The sequence below is a fragment of the Lampetra planeri genome, chromosome 47, assembly GCF_965212315.1.
Source record: "Lampetra planeri chromosome 47, kcLamPlan1.2.h2, whole genome shotgun sequence".
Classification (NCBI taxonomy): Eukaryota; Metazoa; Chordata; class Hyperoartia; order Petromyzontiformes; family Petromyzontidae; genus Lampetra; species Lampetra planeri.
The window spans coordinates 6,247,905-6,271,061 of NC_136153.1; the positions used below are offsets into that span (position 1 = coordinate 6,247,905).

Consider the following 23,157-nt stretch of genomic DNA (forward strand, 5'->3'; position numbering starts at 1 on the left):
CATCTCGGAACTGATGACGTCATTGTTCGCACACGCCGCCGTGTCTATGACGTCATCGGTGCCGCCACGTGGGCGCGGCGCGCGCACCGTTCATCTCACGTCCGCATTCGCGGGGCCTGCAGAGCGTGGCCGAGCTGCTGGTGGTGGTGTTAGTGGTGCGTGAGTCCGGCGTGTATTTGCGTTTCGTCTCTCGTCAACGCCTCCCTCTCCCCCCCCGTCTCTTGTCTCTTAACCATCGTCTTGATCGTTTATTTGTTGTGGACGTCTGTGGTGGTGGTGGTGGTGAAGGGGATATTTATGTTTAAGTCGTGGTTTAGTGGTAATTAAGGACGCTGCTGCTGGGCAATTGGAGGCAGTCGCCCTCCAGCAACAACGGAGGGCGGAGGAGCGACGCTCACAACCACGAGCGGAGCGCCGGGGTGGATAAAGCACAGCAAGTTGGCACAGTAGGGGGCACAGGTGGTGCATCAGCCAGTCATCTCAGTCAGTCGACCCGTGGCACCTGCAGGGTCTGCCCCGTGACCTCCTGCCAGCGGGAATTCAACAATTCACGTGGCCTCAAGGTGCACCTAGCCTGGCACAAGCGTCGTGGTGACGTCACCGCCACTTAGTGGCGAATGGCGGTGGTTGTTGTTGTTGAGGGAGAACAGAGCTTTACAGCTCATGGGATTCCTCCGGTGGCTTTTACAAATGCGGATTCTGTCTCGGGTCTCGTCTGCACTGCCTTGCTCTACCCCCGCCTGTGTACGGTCTGTCTGCTCTGGAAAGTCGACATTCTGTACCCTCTTGCTGTATCTCAGCTGTGCTCTCCTTTGCGCCGTCTTGTTCTGTCCTGTCTTGTCTACTCTGCACTGTATTGCTCTCGACTGCCTCGCCTCTCCGTTGCCTTGTTCTCTCTCTCGCCGTGTCTATACCCCGTCTTGTTTGTACAATCCAGTCTTGGCGACGCGGTCTAATCTGTCAACTCCCTTCCACGCCGTCTTTGTCTTTGTTGCCATCTGTAATGTCCGGCTTGCAGTGTCTCTTTTTGACATCGTGGCCGAATTATCCCTTGCCATCTGGTCGCCTCTCTGCAGCTGTAATCTCGTCTTAACGCCCGTGTCGTGTGCGCTCTTTCACAGGCGACTCTGACCACATGTCTAGCGGCTGGTAGATCTCAACGCAGCTGCTCTTACATCTGAAGAAGCAGCAGCAAGCAGCAAGCCCCTGCTGCTGTTACTGCTGCTGCTACTGCTGCAGCTGCTCACTGCGTTTAAGTCCTCGCCTCGTCGCAGCTCCAAGCAACCCGAGGCGCGATGGCTGCAGGTGAGAGAGCCGCGTGCGTCACGTCTTGACCGGGCAAGGCCGGCAAGGGGCATGGCTAGAGGAAGGGATGTTAGGCTATTCGTTGCAGGGCAAGAGTTGGGAAAGGAAGAGGGGGCAAAGGCTGGGAAGGAGGGCGAGGATAGGGTGCTGGGCGAGGCTGGGCTACAGGGCGAGGCTGGGAAGGAGTTCTCATGGCTCGGGAAGTTTTAAGGCAGGGCATGTGTTGCAGTGCAAGGCAGGGAAGGAGGGCAACGCTAGGAAACCGGGGCAAGGCTGGGTTAGAGGGCAAGGCTGGGCTAGAGGACAGAGGTAAAAAATTTAATTAAAATAATATAATATAAAATAAATATTTTATTTTAATTAACTTTAATTTCATTTTTTACCTACGTGACTTTACCGAAAGAACTAAGAGTATGAATCCTTGCAGTAACGAAAGCTTCAAATCTAGAATTAGAGGACAGAGGGCAAGGTTGGGATGAAGAGTGAGGCTGGGCTAGGGGGCAGAGGGCAAGGCTGGGCTAGAGGGCAAGGCTGGGCTAGAGGGCAAGGCTGGGATGAAGAGTGAGGCTGGAAGGCTGGGCTGGGCTGGAGGGCAATGCTTGGCTGGAGGGCAGAGGGCAAGGCTGGGATGAAGAGTGAGGCTGGAAGACTGGGCTGGGCTGGGCTGGAGGGCAATGCTTGGCTGGAGGGCAAGGCTGGGCTAGAGGGCAAGGCTGGGATGACGAGTGAGGCTGGAAGGCATGCACGTGAAGGGGGGCAGCACCTGGAAGGGGGGATGGCAGCGCAGGAAAGGGGGGCAAGGCTACGGGGAAGGTGCATTCTGGGTTGTGCAGTTGGGACACTTTGAGGGTCGCGTAAGGCTTGAGTTGAGGGTAGAACTGGGAAAGGAGGTTAAGGCTGGAGGAGATATAGCATTATGGCTGCAGGTATTGTGGTCTATGCAAACATGACTCCTTGTAAAAAAAGGTGTCAGTTTTGTTGCCAGATAGAAGGGTAAAAAACCAATTATCATATTTTTTACTGGCAAATGAGGTTCCAATGGTGAGATATGCCTCGTCTGGCAGGAAGGAGGGCAAGGTCTGGGCAAGAGGGGTGTGCCCACAGAGATGCCAGTACTGAAGTGGGCATTGGTGCCAACCATCGTGAAGGTTTAAAGCGGGATGTGGTCACGTGTTGCGATGTTTTAAGACGTTTTAAGGCCTCGTGTTTTAATGTATGGGACAGCTTCATAGCATATTTGATGTACATAATGTAATGTATACATAGAATGTATATGTCCTACATAATTGCACATGTGTCTTGCACGCATTTGTGTTGTTGGAATATACTCTAATGCAAAGTATACGTGCATATGGTATGCACATGAGTGTGAGATGGCACATAGGGTGGCTGTGTGTGGTTTATGTACATGTGTATGTTGCATGGTGGAAACGTGTATGCGATATGTAAATGACGTGTATGGACATGTATGAACATGGGAATGTGGTGCGGAGGTTACACGGGCTATTTATGGTGTGTACATGTGCGTGGGGTGCATTTACATTTGGTATATATATGTGCATGTGGTGTGTGTGTGCGAGTGTGATCTATAACCTAAGTAATATCTGAACCTGTCCTGGGCATCCTTTAGGTTTGTTCAGCCTTAAATGACGAGCTGTTGCAGTGTGCAAACATCACCAACAGGAGACAAATGTGGCCGGGCGTGGTGTTAGCCACACTCGCCCACCTCCTCGTTCACCGATCTCATCTTAAAATAGTTGCTCGCCCACAAGCACTTGGCCCAGCAGTCTGATAGAGGTTACACGGTGGGTCTTTGTGTACGTCTACTGTATCATTTGTTGGCCAAAGACCCTCTGCAGCTGCTGCAGTTCTGTAAGAGTGAGCTGAATGCATTGAGGTCATTGCCAGTCACTCACTGCCCCCCACCCGCCTCCACTGCCAGTACTGAACAGCAGCCACTGGCAGATGTCGCAAACGGGTTTTGATTCCATACCCGTACCCGGCCGGGTACGGGTACCCGTTCCCTACCCGTACCCTACCCGAAATGAGTGATAAATGGTTACTCACCAGTGACTCATGGCCTACCCGTACCCGGCCGCACCAGGGTCGCAAACGGGTACCCGTACCCGTACCTGGCCGGGTACGGGTAGCCGGGTATCGGGTAGGGTACGGGTATCGGGTACCCGGTTGCGACCTCTGGCCACTGGTCATCGTCATCATTATGGAGCGAGTATACGAGCCTGGGCCATCGCGCGTTCTCAACCCGTTTGTCAATCCACTGCTAGAAGTGGGCCTCCCCAAGCAGCGTGGGGGGCCATTTGACCGTACTTCACCACACCGGCCAGTTTGGGATTGGTGAAGCGTGTGGGTTGAGGAGGGGAAAGGGGTTCTTGGCCAGGACCCAGGTATCACTTGGCTTGGATAGTGCCTAGAGGTCGCAACTGGGTACCCGATACACGTACCCTACCCGATACCCGGCTACCCGTACCCAGCCGGGTACGGGTAGCCGTTTGCGACCCTGCTGCGGCCGGGTACGGGTAGGCCGTGAGTCACTGGTGAGTAACCGTTTGTCACTCATTTCGGGTAGGGTACGGGTAGGGAACGGGTACCCGTACCCGGCCGGGAACGGGTACGGGTACCCATTTGCGATCCTGGTGCGGCCGGGTACGGGTAAGGAATCAAAACCCGTTTGCGACCTCTGATAGTGCTGGGATGGGTGGCCACCATGCAGACGCAGTTCGTCACCCTGATGTGAGGTCCACGCGGTGGGTTGCATAGAGAGCGGTGCAGTAAAATCCATTGGTGTACCCGTACTACTACGCTTGCGTGGCTATGCTGCCCGCCTTCACCAACCCGAACTGACCAGCATAGAGTACCGCACGGACCAATAACCCCCACGACCCCACAGGCGGGAGTGGGGATGCCTTTGTCCTGCAGTGGACCGATTAAGTGGGTTGCAGGTGTACAACAAAGATGGGTAATCGTGACAGATGTGGACTATGGGGGATGGTCGTGACGACTGGAGTCAGGGACACTGCCCGGAGGGAGGGTTATTGCAGTTGTTGCGACACGGTATGCCTTACAAGTATAGCATTACGGAGGAGCTGCACCTTTTGCTTGTATTCCTGAGATTCCATTTACCTGCAGCAGTGGCAGAAGGCAAGCTTTGTTTAACGCGACCGGAGAATGCAATGGGCTTTGACGCAATACAAAAGTGCGATGCAATCGGGTACGTTTCCTGTAGTGGCAGGTACACAAATTATGTAACTTTACAGTCAATGTAACAAAACATCACTGTAATAGTGCACGCATATGGGGAGGCGGCATTGTGATGGTAATTATCAGTGTTAGACCAGAAAATGCAGTTATAACCCCTCAAACCCAAGCTATTAATACTTTAATACTTGCATTGTCTTTACACTGTTCGCCCTTCGGCGTTCTCTGGTCTGACACTGGTGAGAAAAGGTCATCACGAGGGTGTAGCCGAATCCAAGGCTGTAATTATAATATTCAAATATGCTCAAAATGTCCCCCCCAATATATTGCTATAACATTTTTTGATATGCTATGTAAATAAAAACAACAATTTTCTGAACCTTGGCCACAATATCTGGACTTGTCTTCATATAAATCAATGCATAGATTTATGTTTATATGATTGTGGTTATGGTTGTACTTTATTAATCCATAATCTCTGCCATTACATACAATGAAACAAGAAATGGTAAAAACAAGTAAAAACAGAGCAATGTAATACAATACACTATTAGACATGATTGTAAAAAATAAATAAATAGTCCATCCCACGTGTTAGTGATTTTTAAATATTTTAGGCAGGAAATTCGTTTTCAAATGTAGATATTTTTCTGGGTTGGGACCCCCAGACACCCTAGAAGATTTGGTCCCCCCCAATGTTGACTCCATGGCTACGACCCAATCAGTTTTCAAAAACAATTCATATTATCAGAGAATGTTTGCACGTGTTTCCACAATTGTGTGGTAAATGCAGACTTGATGCCTTGTAGTAATTGGTATGAATTTGACGTTTGAACATCTTAACGCATATTTTATTGCCAGTGTGGGTAAAGCCTATTCCTATTTTTTCCATCATTTCGATACTGGTAAAAGACCCATGGATACGCCTTAAAAGTGTTTGAAATGTACTGACCGTAGTTAAATGAAAGTTTTTCCCTGCATGTCACGAATGTTTTTTTGTTAACTCACCCATAGACCTTGAACATGTTGACAACTTAGGGCACAGTTATGTTTAACGTCTCTTTGAGCACTAGCCTTCCAAGTAGAGAATAGACAAAACCAGCAGTTTTTCTAGTTACATTCACAAGTAATCACCAGACAACATACAATTATTCACTTGACATTTTTACTAGACTTAAATATGTGACGATATGTTCATAGTATTAGCACTTCCGATTAGCACGGTTGGTTACGTACAGTGCGAAAGAAGTTCAACATATCTTCTTGGTTCTTTCGGTAAATTCACGTAGAATGGAAATAATATAATAATAAAAATAAAACATAATAAAATTATTCTCACGACGTTTCGGCCACAATGCAAGCAGCCATCCCAGGTGGAGAGCAGGTCTGTCGAGAAGACAGCGTCTGAATGACACACTCCAGGCCTTATATCTTTATTATTTTATTATTTCCATTCTACGTGACTTTACCGAAAGAACCAAGAAGACGAATCCCTGCAGTCATGAAAACTTTAAATCGAAGTTCAACATACTTATGTTGGTGGACAACCATACATCATTCCTTCATCGTTGACGCGACTTTAACAGAAAAGCCCGTCACTAAATCACGGGCAATGCACCCGATTCCGTCAGACAGCAGTCACGGGGCAGTGCTTGGACAGGCGACCACTGTGCATGAAACGAGTGTTGGGAGTCGTAGGTGTTGAAGGGAGCAAAGGTCAGTGCAGGTGAAATGTTTTGTTCTGGACTAATCCCACCTTCAGCTCGAAATGGCCAGCCTGGTGGACAGTAAGAATGACCTTCATGACCTGCACGGTATGGGGAGGCCCTCATCCAGTCGGTGGATTGACAAATGAACGTATTGGCGGTGCACCGGTGATGTGCGGTATAAAAAAAAAAGCACAATTTTCGCAATAATTATAAAAAAAAAAATCGGTTTAAAGCTTTCGTGACTGCAGGGATTCATATTCTTGGTTCTTTCGGTAAAGTCACTTAGAAGGGAAATAATAATGAAAACAGGTGTGTTTTCACACCTGATAATGATTGCTTGTGTTGCAATCGAAACGTCGTGAGAATTTTATAGTTGTATTTTTATTATTTTCCTTCTACGTGACTTTACTGAATGAACCAAAAATAATGATTTACTTACCCGCAATTTGCAACCCCGGTCAGAAAAATCTTGCGGGGTTGGTGCGTCAACATCCGTTCTCGTGATGTCGAAGCAGTCGTTAGAAGAATGTCCATTCAGATTTAGATTTTGGACTGTTTTATGAGGACCCCGGTGTGTTGCGTTGCACCGGTGTACTGCCAATATGTCCAAATGGTCTCGACACGTCAGCAATGAGACTTCAAGTCACTCGGTGGAAAAGGTCACCCAGTTGACGTCTTTAATCGCCCAGAAGTAACTGTAAAAGGGCCATTGCCTTTTTTGTTTTATTTTATTTTATTTTCATTAATTTTGATGTTTTACCTACGTGACTTTACCGAAAAAACCTAAGAATATGATTCCTTTCAGTCACGAAAGCTTCAAATCTAGAATCATTGCCTGAAAGTTTAACAAATACATATATTATGAAGGCACAATTAATAGCTAACACGTCATTCTAAGTGTGGTACATTATTTGCATTTTTATGTTTTACAAATGCCTCCAAGGAGTCAAAACTATGGGAGAGTAAGAACTTGACTTTCGGTGACTGTCAAGATAAACATTTTTCCCGGGGCAAATTCGATGTCTCCTTGCAGAACATTTCATCGCGATGGTTTTTCACTCTGTGACTCCTGTCCCTGCAGATATGGACAAAGAAACCAAGTCACTGGCAAAGCTCTCCCTGCAGATTGGTATCTAATTGCAGATGCAGCTGTTCATCCAAGCACAGACCCTTTCTTGGGTTGCGCTTCTTATCCTTTGGCATTCATTTCTAATTTCTACTGCTTCTAGCTTTCAGTTGAACGAATATGAAGATACGCCACATCTTTAGTTTTCATGTAGAGATGGGGTTCGGCGAGAGGGTTTAGGGTTAAGGTTTACAGTTTTCAGTATATTGTTTTTATCGTTAGGCAATAGGAGTGAGGTCTTTTGGGTGAGCGTTTTAGGGTTAGGTTTAAGGAGCTGTAATGTAATTCTGATGGTTAGTGGTTAGGGACAGACGTGCCCAGTACTTATTTTCTTACCACACGTCTTTCATGAAAGCGGTGGGTGCAATTGTTCAAGGTCTGCACCACAAAACCAGGAGCCATGAGTTAACTTCCAAGCCACAGAGATCACGTCAGTCGCAAATGACAGCTGAGCTCACATCCTGGGCCTCTACTAGATCTACTCGGACTTGCGAAGAGCGCCTGGGGCAGTGTGAAAACATGAACAGTGGGGACACAAAGACAGCCAGCCGGGTATGGCCACGGCAACAACACCCTTTCATGCGCCATACCAGCTCAAAAAGTCGCTCACTTGCCGCTAGTGTGGCGAGTGATATCTGAACTGGCTCTGAGCACCACCTTCACCGACCCAGTGACGTGAAGGCTGCTCAAGCAATCCCCACGACTGACATAGCGCGGAGAAGGCCTTTGTCCAGCAGTGGGTTGGTAACGGGCTGAAATTATTTACGTTTGTCTTATGAAGTAATTGGTGCCACCGATAGTTGATCCATTGGTCAAGACCAGAGAGTTTTGTTTAACAGTCTTATTATTCTTATAGTTACAATCGTAACACCTATACTGCCGACGAAATTAAGTCGGTTATTACAAAAATAAGACTAAAGAAAATGTAGATTTAATTCTGAAAGGTACCGTGTCGTGAGAGGAGTGGTGGCATAGTGCTTAGTGCACTCCGCTTTGAAAATAGCGACCTGAGTTTTAGTCTTGACCACTTAGCAAACCTCACCGGGCCAGTATGGTGAAATATTCTCAAAACAACGCCAACGATCGACACAGCGTGGGCGGAAGTCTATTCATCCAGTAGTGGATTCACAAAAGGTCGTTGTCATTATCCTTTTGTGTGTGTGCGTGTGTGTGTGGCGCACGTGACTGCGTGCAGGTGTGGACAAGGTGAGCCTGCCCTTCAAGCTGTACTGCTTGACGGTGATGACCCTGGTGGCCGCCGCGTACATCGTGGGCCTGCGCTACACGCGCACCACCACGGGAGACATGTACTTTGCCACGACCGCCGTGTGCCTCACCGAGGTGGCGAAGCTCATCGTCAGCTTCGCCATGCTCACCAGGTGAGCGGCGCCGACCCCCCCCGCACCGCAGGGAACAACGGGACAGCATTGCAGGAACCGTTCGGCTCGGATGCGCGCAAACGTGGGCCGGGCGACTCGCGTTGTTGCAGATCGCTGTTTTATACAAAGTTCACCTCGCTATGAATGCTGATAGTTGGCCGTGACAGTGTAACTGAGTTGATAAATAGACCAAAAAACTATAATCGCTCACTTTTATCGTGGCCCATACCTGGCAAAATGGCAGCCGCCCTCCACACGCTGCTCCCCCGAAGGTGGGAAACCCCCTACGGGCCACACGCGGCTGATGACGTCACCAAGCCTCATCCATTACCTCCTGTCCAGCGGCATGCGTGGGAATGGAGGCGAGACTTGTTTCCCACTAGTTTCGTGTTATTTGATTCGTCGAGTAATGGAATCTGTAATTAGTAGCTTGGATGATTACTTAAATAATTGTACTGGTGGGGGTCTGCACCATTGGACCCCCATGGCCGCCTTTGTCTTCCCATTGTTGGCTGTTACTCTTCTTCGGCACTGCCCTGTGTTTTTGCGTCATTTGCATTGTGTTCTATGTCTGTCCTGTTTATTATCTAAAGCAGGGGTGGGGAACCTTTTTTCTGCCAAGGGCTATTTGCATATTTATAACGTCATTCGCGGGCCATACAAAATTATCAACTTAAAAATTAGCCCGTTATATTTGGTCAAACATTTAATTCACTCACCCCTAATGCGATGGCTGGAACTGCTTCTCTTTGGCGAGGCGTGTGATGTTAGCTGGTATTGATGATGTTGCTGCTACTCGCAACTGCTTTTCCAGGTTTGCTCCTAGATTTATTGAATTTCGAGTCCCGTCTGCGGTTGCCTTGGCAGGGCCACATCAAATGATTCCGCGGGCCTGAAACGGTCCGCGGGCCGGACGTTCCCCACCCCTGATCTAAAGGAACAAAAACAATTGCATATATGTGAATTACTTGCTCATAATTTCTTCTTGCATGTTTGTTGTTGTAACATTCTTACCCGCCCCAACTGGACATCTGTGAAATAGAGCTTTATAGCTCGTAGAATTCCTCCAGTATAAATACATATTCTGATTTGATGTATTCCTCGTGAGCCTGAGAAATTGTACGAATTGATGAATAGTTGAATAATGTAATGCCTGCTACTCGCCATCCCATCTGCTTTGAGTGTGCTATAACATCATAGCCACATTGTTTCCATGGTGCTACCATATTTCTGCGAGGCTTACACTAAAATAGTTGAGTTTTATTTGTGTATTTTTCTTTGGTGATTGGCTTACATTTCCTCTACTTTGCACGCCTATCGTGTGTTTGTATCGTTTTAGTTGTTGTAACGTTCTGACCCTGCCCCTACTGGACATCCGTGATAAAGAGCTTCATAGCTCATCGGATTCTTCAAGTATGTATACATACAGTGATCCCTCGTTTATCGCGGTTAATGGGGACCGGAACCCCTCGCGATAGGTGAAAATCCGCGAAGTAGGAATGGCCCCCTAGGAATTTCCGTATATGTGTGTGTGGGTACCAGAATGTTTAAAATATGTATATTTATACTTTATATATATATTTTACTTAAATCTATTTAATTATAAAACCTTAATATTATACATTCACTCTCTCTCTCTCATACGATACGTATTATGGTGTTCTACACTCACCAATGACAGTAGTATCTTGAGACTTGACTCCAGTAATGACGACGACGATGATGACAATGATGATGACAATGACGACGATGACAGACCTGTGCAGTTCGATGAATGTGATGATGAATGATGATGATGATGGTGTTACTGCACAGGTATAATGAGGCCTTTAAATCAGTTCGAAAAAGCCGCGATGCACTGAGGCCGCGAAACTTGAGCCGCGAAGTGGCGAGGGATTACTGTATACCGATTCACATGGCGAACTACACAGGGGACCTTTGTCTTGTGTGCCACAGGGAGACGGGCAGCTTGCGGGGTATGGCCAAGTCCGTCTGGGAGGACGTGATCATGAACCGCAAGGAAACCCTAAAGCTCGCCATCCCGTCGCTGGTGTATGCGCTGCAGAACAACATGGGCTACGTGGCGCTCAGCAACCTCGATGCGGCCGTTTACCAGGTATGCCCTCCGAGTCCTCGGTCGAGCCCTCCCCTTGCTGGGCGCACAAGTTACAGGCATTCCCGATATTAGGAGGCCACTGAAGCGATGCGCTTTTAAAACTAGATTAAAAACTAATTTCTTTCAGGACTGCTTTTTGTGTTGAGTTTGTTGTCCTGGCCCCGCACCTCCGATTAGCACAGTTGGCTACGTATGGTGCGAAAGAAGTTCAACATGCATACCTGATCCTGATATTGTGGAAAACATCTCCACCTCCGGCTTGCATTGTGCTGACTCTGTGTCGGTCAGCAGACGAGCGATAGTCGGTCGCCCTCTTCGCACTTTCCTTTCGCTACACCCGTGGTTTACCGTTTTTCGTGAACTTCACTCGCCGATTCCTACCGCCCATGTTGAGAGAAGCAAACGGTAGGTTGCACATCTGAGGAGTTGTCCGATAAAAACGATATAACCCACATACACAAATACATTATTAAAATACTGCCTAGTCTATTTACACGTGTGTAGAGGAGTAGAGGAGAGTAGTGGCGTCGTGTGCGCTGTCCAGTGCGATGACGTCACGGGACGTGGGGTCACGCGCGCTGGACAGTGCACATGACGTTACGGCTCCTGGAGGTTAAAAGGGGGACCCCGTGACGTAAGCGGGGTCGTAGCTGGAGTCAAGGGTCGAGAGAGGGTGAAACGGGGAGCCAGGGTCAAGAGGGTAGGGATAGTGGAGACAGCACAGCGCCAGGGCTGGACGTGGCTGTGCTCCTCGGTCGGCCGTGTTGGATGATCCCACGGCCGGCGCAGAGGAGACGGCACAGGGCAGCTGGCTGTGTCGGGACCCAGTGGGAACTAGCCCGGGACCCCTAACCCCTGGGAAGTGGTTCACACCCCCCTTGTGTCTTGTGTAGCCCTTTAATAAACGGCGAAAGCCCTTAACCTCACCTCCGTCTCGGAGTGAGTCGTCGCAAGCTACTCAACACATGCACTGGAAGTAACAGACACCTGCATGTGTGATTTGTTTCACGTTTCGTGAGAAGCGTCTACATCAATGTAAGACTCATGGATTGTGATTCGGTCTACCAGATTGACAGTTGTATCTCATCCATGGTGTGTTCAAGCACCGTACTTTAGTTGAAAACCTTTCTCGCTTTGCTTTACTCACATAATTCAACTTGGGAATTCCTGCCCATTGTGTCTTTTCCCGAATTCGCATAGCCTCACTCAATCAGGAAACATTTAACTCAATTTCAAGAGTGCTGTTTGTTGCTGGCCATCTGGTATTTTGGGCCTTTGCTCAGCAACTGTCGCTGTGAGGGCCATTGGGTGTCTTTCGTTGCACGGCAACACAAAGTCGAACAACCGCAAAGGTTAGGAACGGTCGCCTCCGCGAATTAAAACTTGTTATTTGTTCATATTTTGACAAAAATGCGCAGTGTAAACTTCACTTCAAGAGAATGTGAGTAGACCAGCGTGTGGGAATCTGGTCTCGTGTGGTGTTACAAGGGCAAAGCTCACTCAGAGTCCTCTTGGCTTTTGTTGGCTCTGTTTACAGTGATGTTGACAGAAGCATTGAATGTTTGAACACAACGCAGCAGGCTAACATTGAGACACATCGTAATTGTGTTGATCTCTGATAGGAGCCATCTTGAGGGATCGTAAACGTGGCATCTGTTATTGTTACTTTTTCCATGAGCAGTTTCCATCATCGGACAATCCTTTAAACCGATTCTAACACTCGTTAGTAAAGAAACTCTTCGGATAGAAAAGTTAGTGCAGGTTGGCGACACGGATAATAATAATATGCGCAATACGTGCTTTCTAGAGAGCAAAAGGCACAATTGACCATAGAATATGTCATTGCATGTTACGTGACATCACCACACTGCGTCTCTCTAATTTTAGGCCACCGACTGAAGAAAGTCTATATGTTTACAACACCGTAGCAGGATATTCCAGCACACACTACTTGAAAACGAAGGTTGGCCAATTTAGTCATGTGGTACGGCTGTGGAAACAACGGGGCAAGTGTCTTAAATCTTTCTTCACCGCCTCTGTCTACCCAGCAGTATAAACTGGCGCATCACAGTTCATCGGCAGGCCGCGTGTGTTGCAGTTAAGTGTTGGTACTATCACCTCTTCCAAAATATCTGGCCAGCCTGTAAGCATAGGCCAAATATCCACTAAAGAGTCTGTCAAGAGCGCCCTTGAGTGGAGGACCTTCCATTAGCAGTGACGTGAGCAACCAATTGCAGGGCTGCACCTTTTACCTTTGTAATCCTGAGAACTCTGTTTAATCACAGGCAGTTGCTTGTATTCGAACCCACGATTCAAGCTCGGCTTCCTGACCTTTGACCTCTGTCCCACACGGCCACCTCTGACCCAAATGTTATCGGTCGGGCAACGCAGACACGCACGCGCTTCTACCCACACGCATCCACCCGCACGCATCCACCCGCACGCATCCACCCGCACGCATCCACCCACACGCATCCACCCACACGCATCCACCCACACGCATCCACCCACACGCATCCACCCACACGCATCCACCCACACGCATCCATCCACACGCATCCACCCACACGCATCCACCCACACGCATCCACCCACACGTGCACGCACGCGCGCGCTCACCTCGCCCGCCCTCCTTGCACGCAGGTGACGTACCAGCTGAAGATCCCGTGCACGGCGCTCTGCACCGTGCTCATGCTGGGCCGCTCGCTCAGCCGCCTGCAGTGGTTCTCCGTGTTCGTGCTGTGTGGCGGGGTCACCCTGGTGCAGTGGACGCCGGCTGAGTCAACCAAGGTCATGGTGGGTAGGTGCCTGGACTGCACCACTGCCTTTCCCTTGGTGTCGGCGCAGGGCACGTTAAGGCCTGGTGTTTAGGAGTGGAGCTGGACTATCTGATTATATCATTAATTGATTACTCTAACTGAATTTCGGTTGGATTACTCGACTATTCGGATTGCACGAAATTATTTGGAGTAAAAAAAAAACCTGTGTTTGAAATGCGTCTGCAGTACATGGTGCATGCACTTTTGCCGCTGCGTAGTTTTTTGCGGTTGTGCTGTGTAGCTCTCTGGTGTGTTTTCGAGGTTTGTGCCGTTCAAGTTCAAGTTAATTTATTAGGTATAGCCCTGTGAGCCATTCGGCTCTTGAATCGGGTGCAACCGCAACAAACAAAAAACAAAAACATGAACAGGAAAACATTTTAAAGTGAATATGTGACTAAGTGCAAACAGAAAATCCAAGAAAAGACAGCTAAATATTTCAGAAAAAGCACCATACACAAACGCTGTGTGCAGAAATCCCAGTGGGGTGCAAGTCAAACAACAACAACCACAAGACAACTTAGATTAAGGCCATCAGTCTAACTCCGTACTACAACAAACAAACATGGCCAAACCAAAAAACTTTTCGAAAATCACCAAAATAAAGCCATGAAAGCAATGAAACGGTGATCATAGGAACTGTGACGGAATTTTCACAATTAACGACATAAACAACATGTACCACCAAACCCTGCAGCCATAGCTGGCTGCACGACGTCCCGGGAACCTCACCTCCGAGCACGCTGAGCGAATCGTCATTAATTGTGCCGAATAAACACGGTGGTCGAACTTGAATGAACATCGCAGAGCTATATGGTGTTCTTGTTTTTGTTGCGAACACAAATATACAGTATTCCCTGGTGATACGTTCCAGAGGTGCTCGTAAATAGCAAATTTCGCGGATAATTATATTGGTCTACGAAAACCGACAAATAATATTGGCCAAGAAAAATATTTTTTTATGAATTACCTTAAATAAATGAATACATAAATGAGATATGAAATACGTGCAAATTATTTCATCACTTTACCTCATTACCTGAGCTCATCACTTCATCTCATCAATTTATCTCAACATTTTCTCTCATTGCATTCTCTCTCATCACTTTATTTCATCACTCTTTCTCTCTCGATGCAGTCGTGTGGAGTCCCAGATGCGATTCGCGGATAGCCAAAATCGCGGATCACAAGTTCGTGACTAACGAGGGAATGCTGTCTTAAGCACCTCACCTGTTCACCTCTAATGCTGAATGTTGTCTGCCGAAGGTGGAACAAAATCCCTTTCTGGGGTTCATGGCCATCGCCGTTGCGGTCGTGTGCTCGGGGTTTGCTGGTAAGAAGCCCTCGTCTCGCGACATTCACACTCGCACACACACACTCACACACACACTCTCACACCCACACGCACTCACTCGCACACACACGCACACACTCGCACACACACGCACACACTCGCACACACTCACCCTCACACCCACACACTCTCACACCTACACACCCACACACCCTCATATCCACACACACACCCACACACCGTAATACTCGTCGAGAAGGCCTCTTTCAGCGACTGTGATTGTTAAAAGGAGGACCAATATTTTCCAACCCTGGTTAACGAGCTCAAATTTGATTTCGTACCGCAGCATTCACACAAGGTCTCATAGCGCTTTGCACAAAACAACCAGATCCTTAACTAACCATGAACAAATAAAACTGACTAAAACCTTGAATTAATAAAAACAATTAATAGATAAGACAATAAACCCCTGAACAAATAGTACCTTTAACAGATACAACTGAATTTTTATTTAAAGCTTTCGTGACTGCAGGGATTCATATTCTTGGTTCTTTCGGTAAAGTCACGTAGAAGGGAAATAATAAAAAATAAATATATTTATATTATTTTATTATTTCCCTTCTACGTGACTTTATCGAAAGAACCAAAAATATAGATACAACTGAATAAAAACTCTCAACAGATAAACACTTTTGACAAATATAACCGAATAAACTTTTAAAAATATATATATAAACAATGTAAAAGGCACATAACCTACACAGACGGGTATACAAGTGAAAACAAATATGTGTCTCCAGCTTGTCGATGGCATTACTTGTAGTATCTATTTAACCGGATGGCTCGTTGTCATGGTTTACGTTTGGCGCGGGTGATGCTGCAACCGCTTGCTCAATTGCCACCTGTTCCAGCTATTGTATAATCTTTATTGCTGTTACCACTTGCTTACAAAAGGTGCGGTTAAAGTTCCAATGGGGGTAGGGGGGGGGGGGAAATCGTAAAACTGTAAACTATTTTCTGAAAATTAAATTCAGTGCAGCAATTTATTGATGATGCAATCTCGCACGGTACTGCATTAGTGGGCCTTGGCAGAGAGAACAAGGGTTACGTTTGCTTGCACGAAGCCCAGTAATATTTGCCCATCAAATAGCGCTCACTTTTTTGGGTGGTGAAATGTGGTCCGACGATGAAAGACGCTTTGTACTTCAAAGTAATAAAATCTCTGCATCGTCACCCCCAACGTGGTCCTATTTTATGAGAATTGTAACGTTTCTACGAACGCTTTGTGAAACTGAATTGGTTGAGGCATGCAGAGAGGAATTGAAATCACTTTCAGCTCGTATCCAGACATCAGCGTGTAATGAACTCGGTGACCTGAACAAAGGTGCTTTTGTTCGACCACATTTCAACCGTACGATCAGTATTGTCATGAGATAACATTTGGACGATGACATCACATTTATACGAACTGTGTTTAAAATGTAGTTTAATCGTGGAATCGCTGATATCTGGATGCAAACTCTTCCTATGGCTCTCAGGAAAGGTGGTGGCTCGCCGCTTTAGCTTTGAGTTGGCCACCTAAACCGCTTGGGCCGCCTCCTGGCTTGTGACTTTGTTTTTATATTTTTTCCTAACGAGGCCCCCCCGTTTGTCGCGCCACAGGCGTGTACTTTGAGCGGGTGCTCAAGAGCTCCAACACGTCACTGTGGGTGCGCAACATCCAGATGTACCTGTGGGGCATCCTCGTCACCTTCCTGGGAGTGGTCACCAACGACGGCAGCGCCGTGATGGACAAGGGCTTCCTGCACGGCTACACGCCCATGGTGTGGCTCGTCATATGTGAGTCGGCTTGTCGAGCATCTTGCGCGCACGGCATAGATCCCTCCGTCTCGCACTTTGTTCGTTTCTCAATCCGCTTGTCCTGGTGAGGATCGTGGTGGCAGCATGTTGAGTAGTGGCGGTCCAGACCTCCCTTTTCCTGGTGACGGACTCTAGCTCTTCCTGGGGAATTTGCGGCGTTCCCTGGCCAGCCGAGCGACATAGTCCCGCCAGCATGTCCTGGGCAGGCCCCGGGGTCTTGGCCCTTTGCAGAGATTAACATTTTTGTCGAAATATATCACAGTCGCTAAGTACAGGCCCAAAACTCGCAAGCAGCCGGACACAAACCGTCATTATTAAAGGTGTAATAGTTGAGAGGAGAAAAAAGTGTATTGAATTGATTAGGGCGAGGTGATTGAGAGCTTGGGAAAAGAGACGATGGGAGGAGAATTCCAACGTGGGAAAAGTGCGGGGGAAGAAGCAGAAAGAGCACTGTTTTGACCTGCAGTACGTATCTATGTACCGTGCTAATCGGAGGTGCGGTGGTTGAACACAGATGAAGGTTTGCTAAACTGTATCACATCTGATCAAATCTAATAATTCAATAATTCCTCATGGTTACGATGCACAAATCAAATCACACATTTTAAGAATCAATTACTCTTAATGAATATGTAAATAGTTGATGTATAAATTACAATGTATACGTAAGTTATCTTGTTTTTCCCAGGACGTCCTTAGGATACACAGCTTGCTATTGTTTCCAAGTTGCCTCTTTAAATCCCCTCGTCTACATTCAGTTAATTCAATATTTTTGAGAGTTCACCATCTAGATTTGAAGTTTTCGTGACTGCAAGGATTCATACTCTTTGTTTTTTTTCGGTAAAGTCACGTAGGTAAAAAAATAATAGAAATAAACGAAAACAACTACATTAAATCACGACATTTCGGGCGCAACACAAGCGTCCGTCTTCAGGTGTGGACAACGCAGCGAAAGTACATTGCTTAAGTGTGTGTACTTTCGCTGCGTTATCCACACCTAAAGACGGACGCTTGTGTTGCGCCCGAAACGTCGTGATATAATTTAGATGTTTTCATTTATTTTTTACCTACGTGACTTTAACGAAAAAAACAAAGATTATAGTTCATCTGGCAGTACCAACCTCCTCCTGATGCTGCAATGCCCAATGGTGGCCTTTGGCAACCCACGCCACTCACCCTGGTGATCATGCTGTACTGCTGCTGTGCTGTTGCTGTACTACTGCTGCTGCGCTGTTCTACTGCTGTTGCCGTTTTTCCCACGTAGTCCTCGCCAGCGTGGGTGGCCTCTACACCTCGGTGGTCGTCAAGTACACGGACAACATCATGAAGGGCTTCTCGGCTGCTGCTGCCATCGTGCTTTCCACAGTGGCTTCGATGCACCTTTTCGGCCTGCAAGTCGGTATGTTTGTCCCTTCGTCCGTCCAGTCGTCCGTCTCCATATCCGGCTGTCACAGGGGGGAATAATTTGCAGCGTGGGGTGTGTGAGGGTCTGATGGGTGATCAGGGTGGACACAAGACCAACAGTCTTTTATCTCATAAACAACAGGAATCAAGAACACCTTGAGACGGCAACGTATCATAAAGCCTATCGCTATACTAGACAACACATCAACTCTCCGGTGCTACAAGCTCTGCTGCTCTGCTCTGAGTCCACACGGGAGGGCAGTGAGGCAACTTCCTTGGAGCGTCAATTCTTGGGGCAACTGCCTCTATAACCAGGATACAGTTGATGTGACCGCCGTATTTGCAGAAGTGGAAATGGGTCTTTGGGCATCGTAAAGAAATCCGACGACCCTCTCCCTGTCTTCTTGAAATCTTCTCACACAGCCTGACTGTCCCTGATGACACGCTCGGCGGTCACCACCTCATCCACCTCCTCTTCAGCCTCTCATTGGCTTCTGTTCCCCATAGCGCGGCTCGGACAATGAGCGCGCACTGCTATGTCACCAATAGTTTAACCATGACACGAGTTGCTTGTACAGAGCCTCATTGCACCCACCAATATTTCTCTCCCACAATGTTATTAAGCCTATTGCTTTCTCCAATTACGGCCTTCCTAATATCTGATCAGGATCACTTTTAAGTAGAATCTCGACACATTAACATTACTTTTCTTCAGTAACCATATTGGTGGATCACACAGAGATGTGGCGATTGTGTGCACGCGATGATTGTATGTATGTATGTCGAACATCTTTCGCACCGAACGTAGCCAACCGTGCTAATCGGAGGAGCAGGAAAATTTGCTTATAAATAAAACGGCGAAGTGCCTGTAGGGAACGGCACAGTAAGGAGGTTGTGCCAGGCCATTCCTGTGCTGCTGTGGAGCGTATTCTCCCTTTGCCTGAGTTGTGGTCTCTGGGCACTTTAGTTTAACCCCCTTGTTAAAACGCGAGGAAATTGTGGCACTGCAAACGGTGGTGAGAAACGAGGCGCATTGGGCAACGATCGAGGGAGAGAGAGCAGTGAAACCTGTGAGGGAACACCGCGACAAGAAACGCCGCCAGGTGCCATTGCAATGCTTCCGCCGTGTTGTGCTGCGGTGACTGCAGGCCTTTTGTTCATGGTGGGCACGTTCCTGGTGTGCCTCTCCATCTACATGTACGGCTTGCCGCGCACCGACACCACCAAGCTGACGCCGCCCCCTGGGAGCGACGCGGAGCACAGGAAGCCGAGCACTTCCATCTGAGACGAAGCACCGTCTCCCGCCACTGCCGCTGCCGCCACCACTGCCCATCGGTCACGCCCGTAAAGACAAAAACAGAATCTACGTGTATGGGGAAGAGTCCGACGCGTGTTCCCATATTCCCACTGCGGCTCGGCAATGGTGACATTTCTCGATAAGGGTCCGTCGTGGCACGGGGGCAGTATTTCAAGGGATGTTTCTGCCCCCCCCCCCACCCACCTAACTTGTGTTTTGGACCACGCTGCTAAAGGTGAATTCGTGATGATGCTGAAATAGCGGCGTCAGTGGTCAAATAACGATGCGTGGACTCGATTGCGATGATCGTGAAGTAAAACTCTTGCCGTGTTCGACCGCAAGCCGAATCTCGGTTCAGTGCGGTTGTGTTTTGCGGCCTTGGTGAGTGACACGAGTGTGTGCCGCCACCCAGGCTAGTAATGTACGCTTATGTAGCGGCTCGCCAGCCCTCTGTGTGTCTGTACGTGATCGTGAGTCGTGCGCTACGACGAAGTGGTGTCCTTGGGAAAAACTTTAATCGTAAAGTTGTCGGTCGTCTGGGAGAAATGTTGATTGTGGGGATAAGTCTAAAAAGCACAGGTACTGTTTCACTCATTTCATTTGTAAGCCTCATCACAAGGTAATTTCTATGTAAACACTGGATCACTTGGGTCAATAACTGGTCAAGATTTTAAAGTCATCATATGTAAAGGTTGGTTTTTATTTGTTTTTTTAATTTCCCATTGGCGTGTGAAGTGTAAACTTTGTATAGTCAGGGTGGCCGGGTTTGTTGAAGGTCAGAACGCTGAACCAGACCTTGCTGACATCCCTCGGTGAAAATATAATCAGCCACCCGTGGTTAGACCGCGTTCTCAAGCACAGTGGTCATCAATGACTTTACAACAACAACAACAAAAATACACGTTTGGCTTTGCACTTTGCTTCATTGCATCTTGGATAGTTAAATAGATGTTTTTTTACTGTCGTGATAATCTCACTGTAGAGTGTGTGGATAAGTGTAACCCGTACTGGGTCATGGATAACAGAGGCCACTCGGAAGGATTGTTTTGTGTGAGATCCTGTAAAAAAAAAATTCCACAGTCAATACCTCAGACACACCGCTTGTACTGATGTGCAATTGTGGCCAAAAGCACAATTAGAATTAGTGTATAGGTAAAAGGAAAACAACAACTAAAGCGGTAGATTTTAAAATGTTGATCCATTTAGGCAACTGAACTTCTAATCTAAATTATTTTTAAATGTTATTCTGATTTAACAAAATAAAAACACTACCTAGGTTTATTATCATCATCATCATCATTCTTACAATGCTTGTTTACTCCGGAAGGCTGCACCTTAACCAACACTCTTTTTCTAAGAAGGTCCCTGCCAATTTTTCACAGACGGGGTTGCTGCTACGTGTAGTCCCAGTTGAGTAATTAAAGCAGGCAAATTGTCAAGCGTGAGAAAGTTTGGCCAGTTACATTGTGGGTTTTTTTCTCACTTATAAAAGATCATACACTCTTGGGGTTTTGACACAAGGGTGGTCCACCGTGGTTTATACACCTCCACTCCTGCAGGCGTTTCACGCTGTGCGCCGGGTATTTTGGGTTTGCGTCGCTGGATTGCGTTTTATTCATGGCCATTGGCCGAACTAAGCACTGAACCTTGACCTGTGGCCAGTTGCATACAATTCATTCAGAATGTGAGATTTCACCGTTACACTAAATTTACATTGCAAACAAACGGACTAAATGTCACTCTGATTTAAAGCTTTCGTGACTGCAGGGATTCATATTCTTGGTTCTTTCGGTAAAGTCACGTAGAAGGGAAATAAGAAAATATTTTATTATTTCCCTTCTACGTGACTTTAACGAAAGAACCAAGAATATAAATGTCACTCGTGATGTATCATGTAACCAACTACAGGGTGCAACCCACAGTGTTTGGCATGCGAGTCCAGACACCGCCAAAAAACGTTAAATATGGTCAAGAGGTAGCCACAATTTTGGTCACGAATGGCATTTTTGATCGGTGCACATTCAAGGTGACATTCTAATGTTGACTACGGAACTTATTTTTTTCCGCAGAGCAGCGCTTGAACAATGAGGCTCGGTGTCGAGTCAGGCGCCGGTAGTTGCTCTCTTGCATCGCGGGGTGGGGAGTGGTGGTGCACGTCACGGAGCCTGTCTGTGATCTAACCAATAACCACAGGGAACCATTCCCTAGTAGGACACCTCCAACTTCTATCGTGTAGCTGCACCCGACTGAAGCCTCATTGACGGGCTCCTGGGCTCTCTCGGTTGATGAAGCCGACGTGGTTCGCTCCACACTCGCCACACCACACGAGAGTTCAGTTTTAGAGAAAGAAATAAAATGGAACGTCATTCTGAGTCGTTCAGCATCCCCTCATGAAACGCTAATTCGGCGCACAGAAATTACCTCCGATTTGTAAACAAAGACTTTTGAACCAATTTTGACGGGGTGGTATTTGGATAATCCTGTGTGCAATGCTTTTATTAAAAGTTATTTTTGGATTGTATTGCAGTTCTCTCTGCTGGACAGGCACGCAAAAAGCATTTCAAGAGTGGCTAATGTAAGGGTAATCCTTGTTTGAAATGCGACTACGTTTGTTGGCTTAATAGATTGTAGATTGATCCACTTTTAAAGGTTTATTTCTGTGGTGTACTTGTACATTAAGGTGGACATATAACCCCCGTGATGTGCCCAAAGCTTTGGTCAATTAATTTAGCTTTTCATTGCAGCAAGCCTAGCATGGAGAATCCCACTAAGAAACAACTGCACCATGCCTTTTGCAAATGTGTTTGGTAGCACTAGTGTTGGGCGTGCGTCAAATAATTGCATCCATTTGACCAATTCCAAAGCAAAACATCGTGAGACCTGCAAATATTACCGTATTTATAGCTAGATGCTGATTTATAGGGGCTGTTTGTAGAGTGTGCGCACTTTACGATGTAATGTCAAGTGGGTGTTGGTCAGAAAGCACTGGGGGAAGTGATTAAAAGGTGGCTTTGGAATTCGTTTTTTAAAAGTTAAAATTTTTTTTATTGTGTTGGCGAGTTTGTGAATCCTGTGTACGATCATATTTAATCAGTCGGTTGATTCGACGGCTCGCAAAAACTGGTGCTTGGTAAAACAACCTCGCGATTTTTTTTGACAACTTGAACCGTGCATGGAACTTAACGGAGCAAGCGTTACAACTGGCGCGGGACGATCGATGGTAGCTTGGGAATATACGTAACAAAAACAAGGAGTCGGTATTGACACAATCCGCTGCCGAACGAAGATCATCCCAGTTGCCGCCATCCGTTACGCTCCCAAGACGCAACGGTCCAGCACCTGCGCACGCTCCAATTCCATCGCTCTGTCTCTGCACTGGATGATGCCCTCGTGGGTGCCGAGCTGGAGCGATGGAATGGGCCCCGCGTGCAAGGATGCGCGTTGCATTTACTGCATCGCAGGGTTGTTGATGTTGGGGGGGGGGGGGGGTGGTAGCGTCGGTCTTGGGAAGCTTCCATCCAGCAGTGGATGGACCACAGCAGATGAGTAGTCTCGGCTTCCTTACTGAGTAGACCTGTACATTTGACTCGACCAACGACATTAAACAATGCTGTATACAATTCGAAAGGAGTTGC

General features: G+C 47.3%; 1 protein-coding gene across 3 annotated transcripts; it reads left to right on the plus strand.

The window, feature by feature from the left end:
• Positions 1–23,149, plus strand: SLC35A1 (solute carrier family 35 member A1). Of its 3 annotated transcripts, none has more exons than XM_078615524.1 (10): positions 1–155; positions 1,122–1,305; positions 7,312–7,359; positions 8,552–8,735; positions 10,692–10,851; positions 13,495–13,647; positions 14,934–15,000; positions 16,624–16,800; positions 18,086–18,220; positions 19,374–23,149. In XM_078615524.1, the coding sequence occupies exons 2-10, from the start codon at positions 1,296–1,298 to the stop codon at positions 19,508–19,510; spliced, it is 1,071 nt and encodes a 356-aa protein (XP_078471650.1). In that variant the 5' UTR covers positions 1–155; positions 1,122–1,295; the 3' UTR covers positions 19,511–23,149. The 3 variants fall into 3 exon arrangements, with proteins under 3 accessions (XP_078471650.1, XP_078471652.1, XP_078471651.1); XM_078615525.1 differs by lacking the exon at positions 1–155 and adding an exon at positions 240–563; XM_078615526.1 differs by lacking the exon at positions 7,312–7,359.
• The last annotated feature ends 8 nt before the right edge of the window (positions 23,150–23,157 follow it).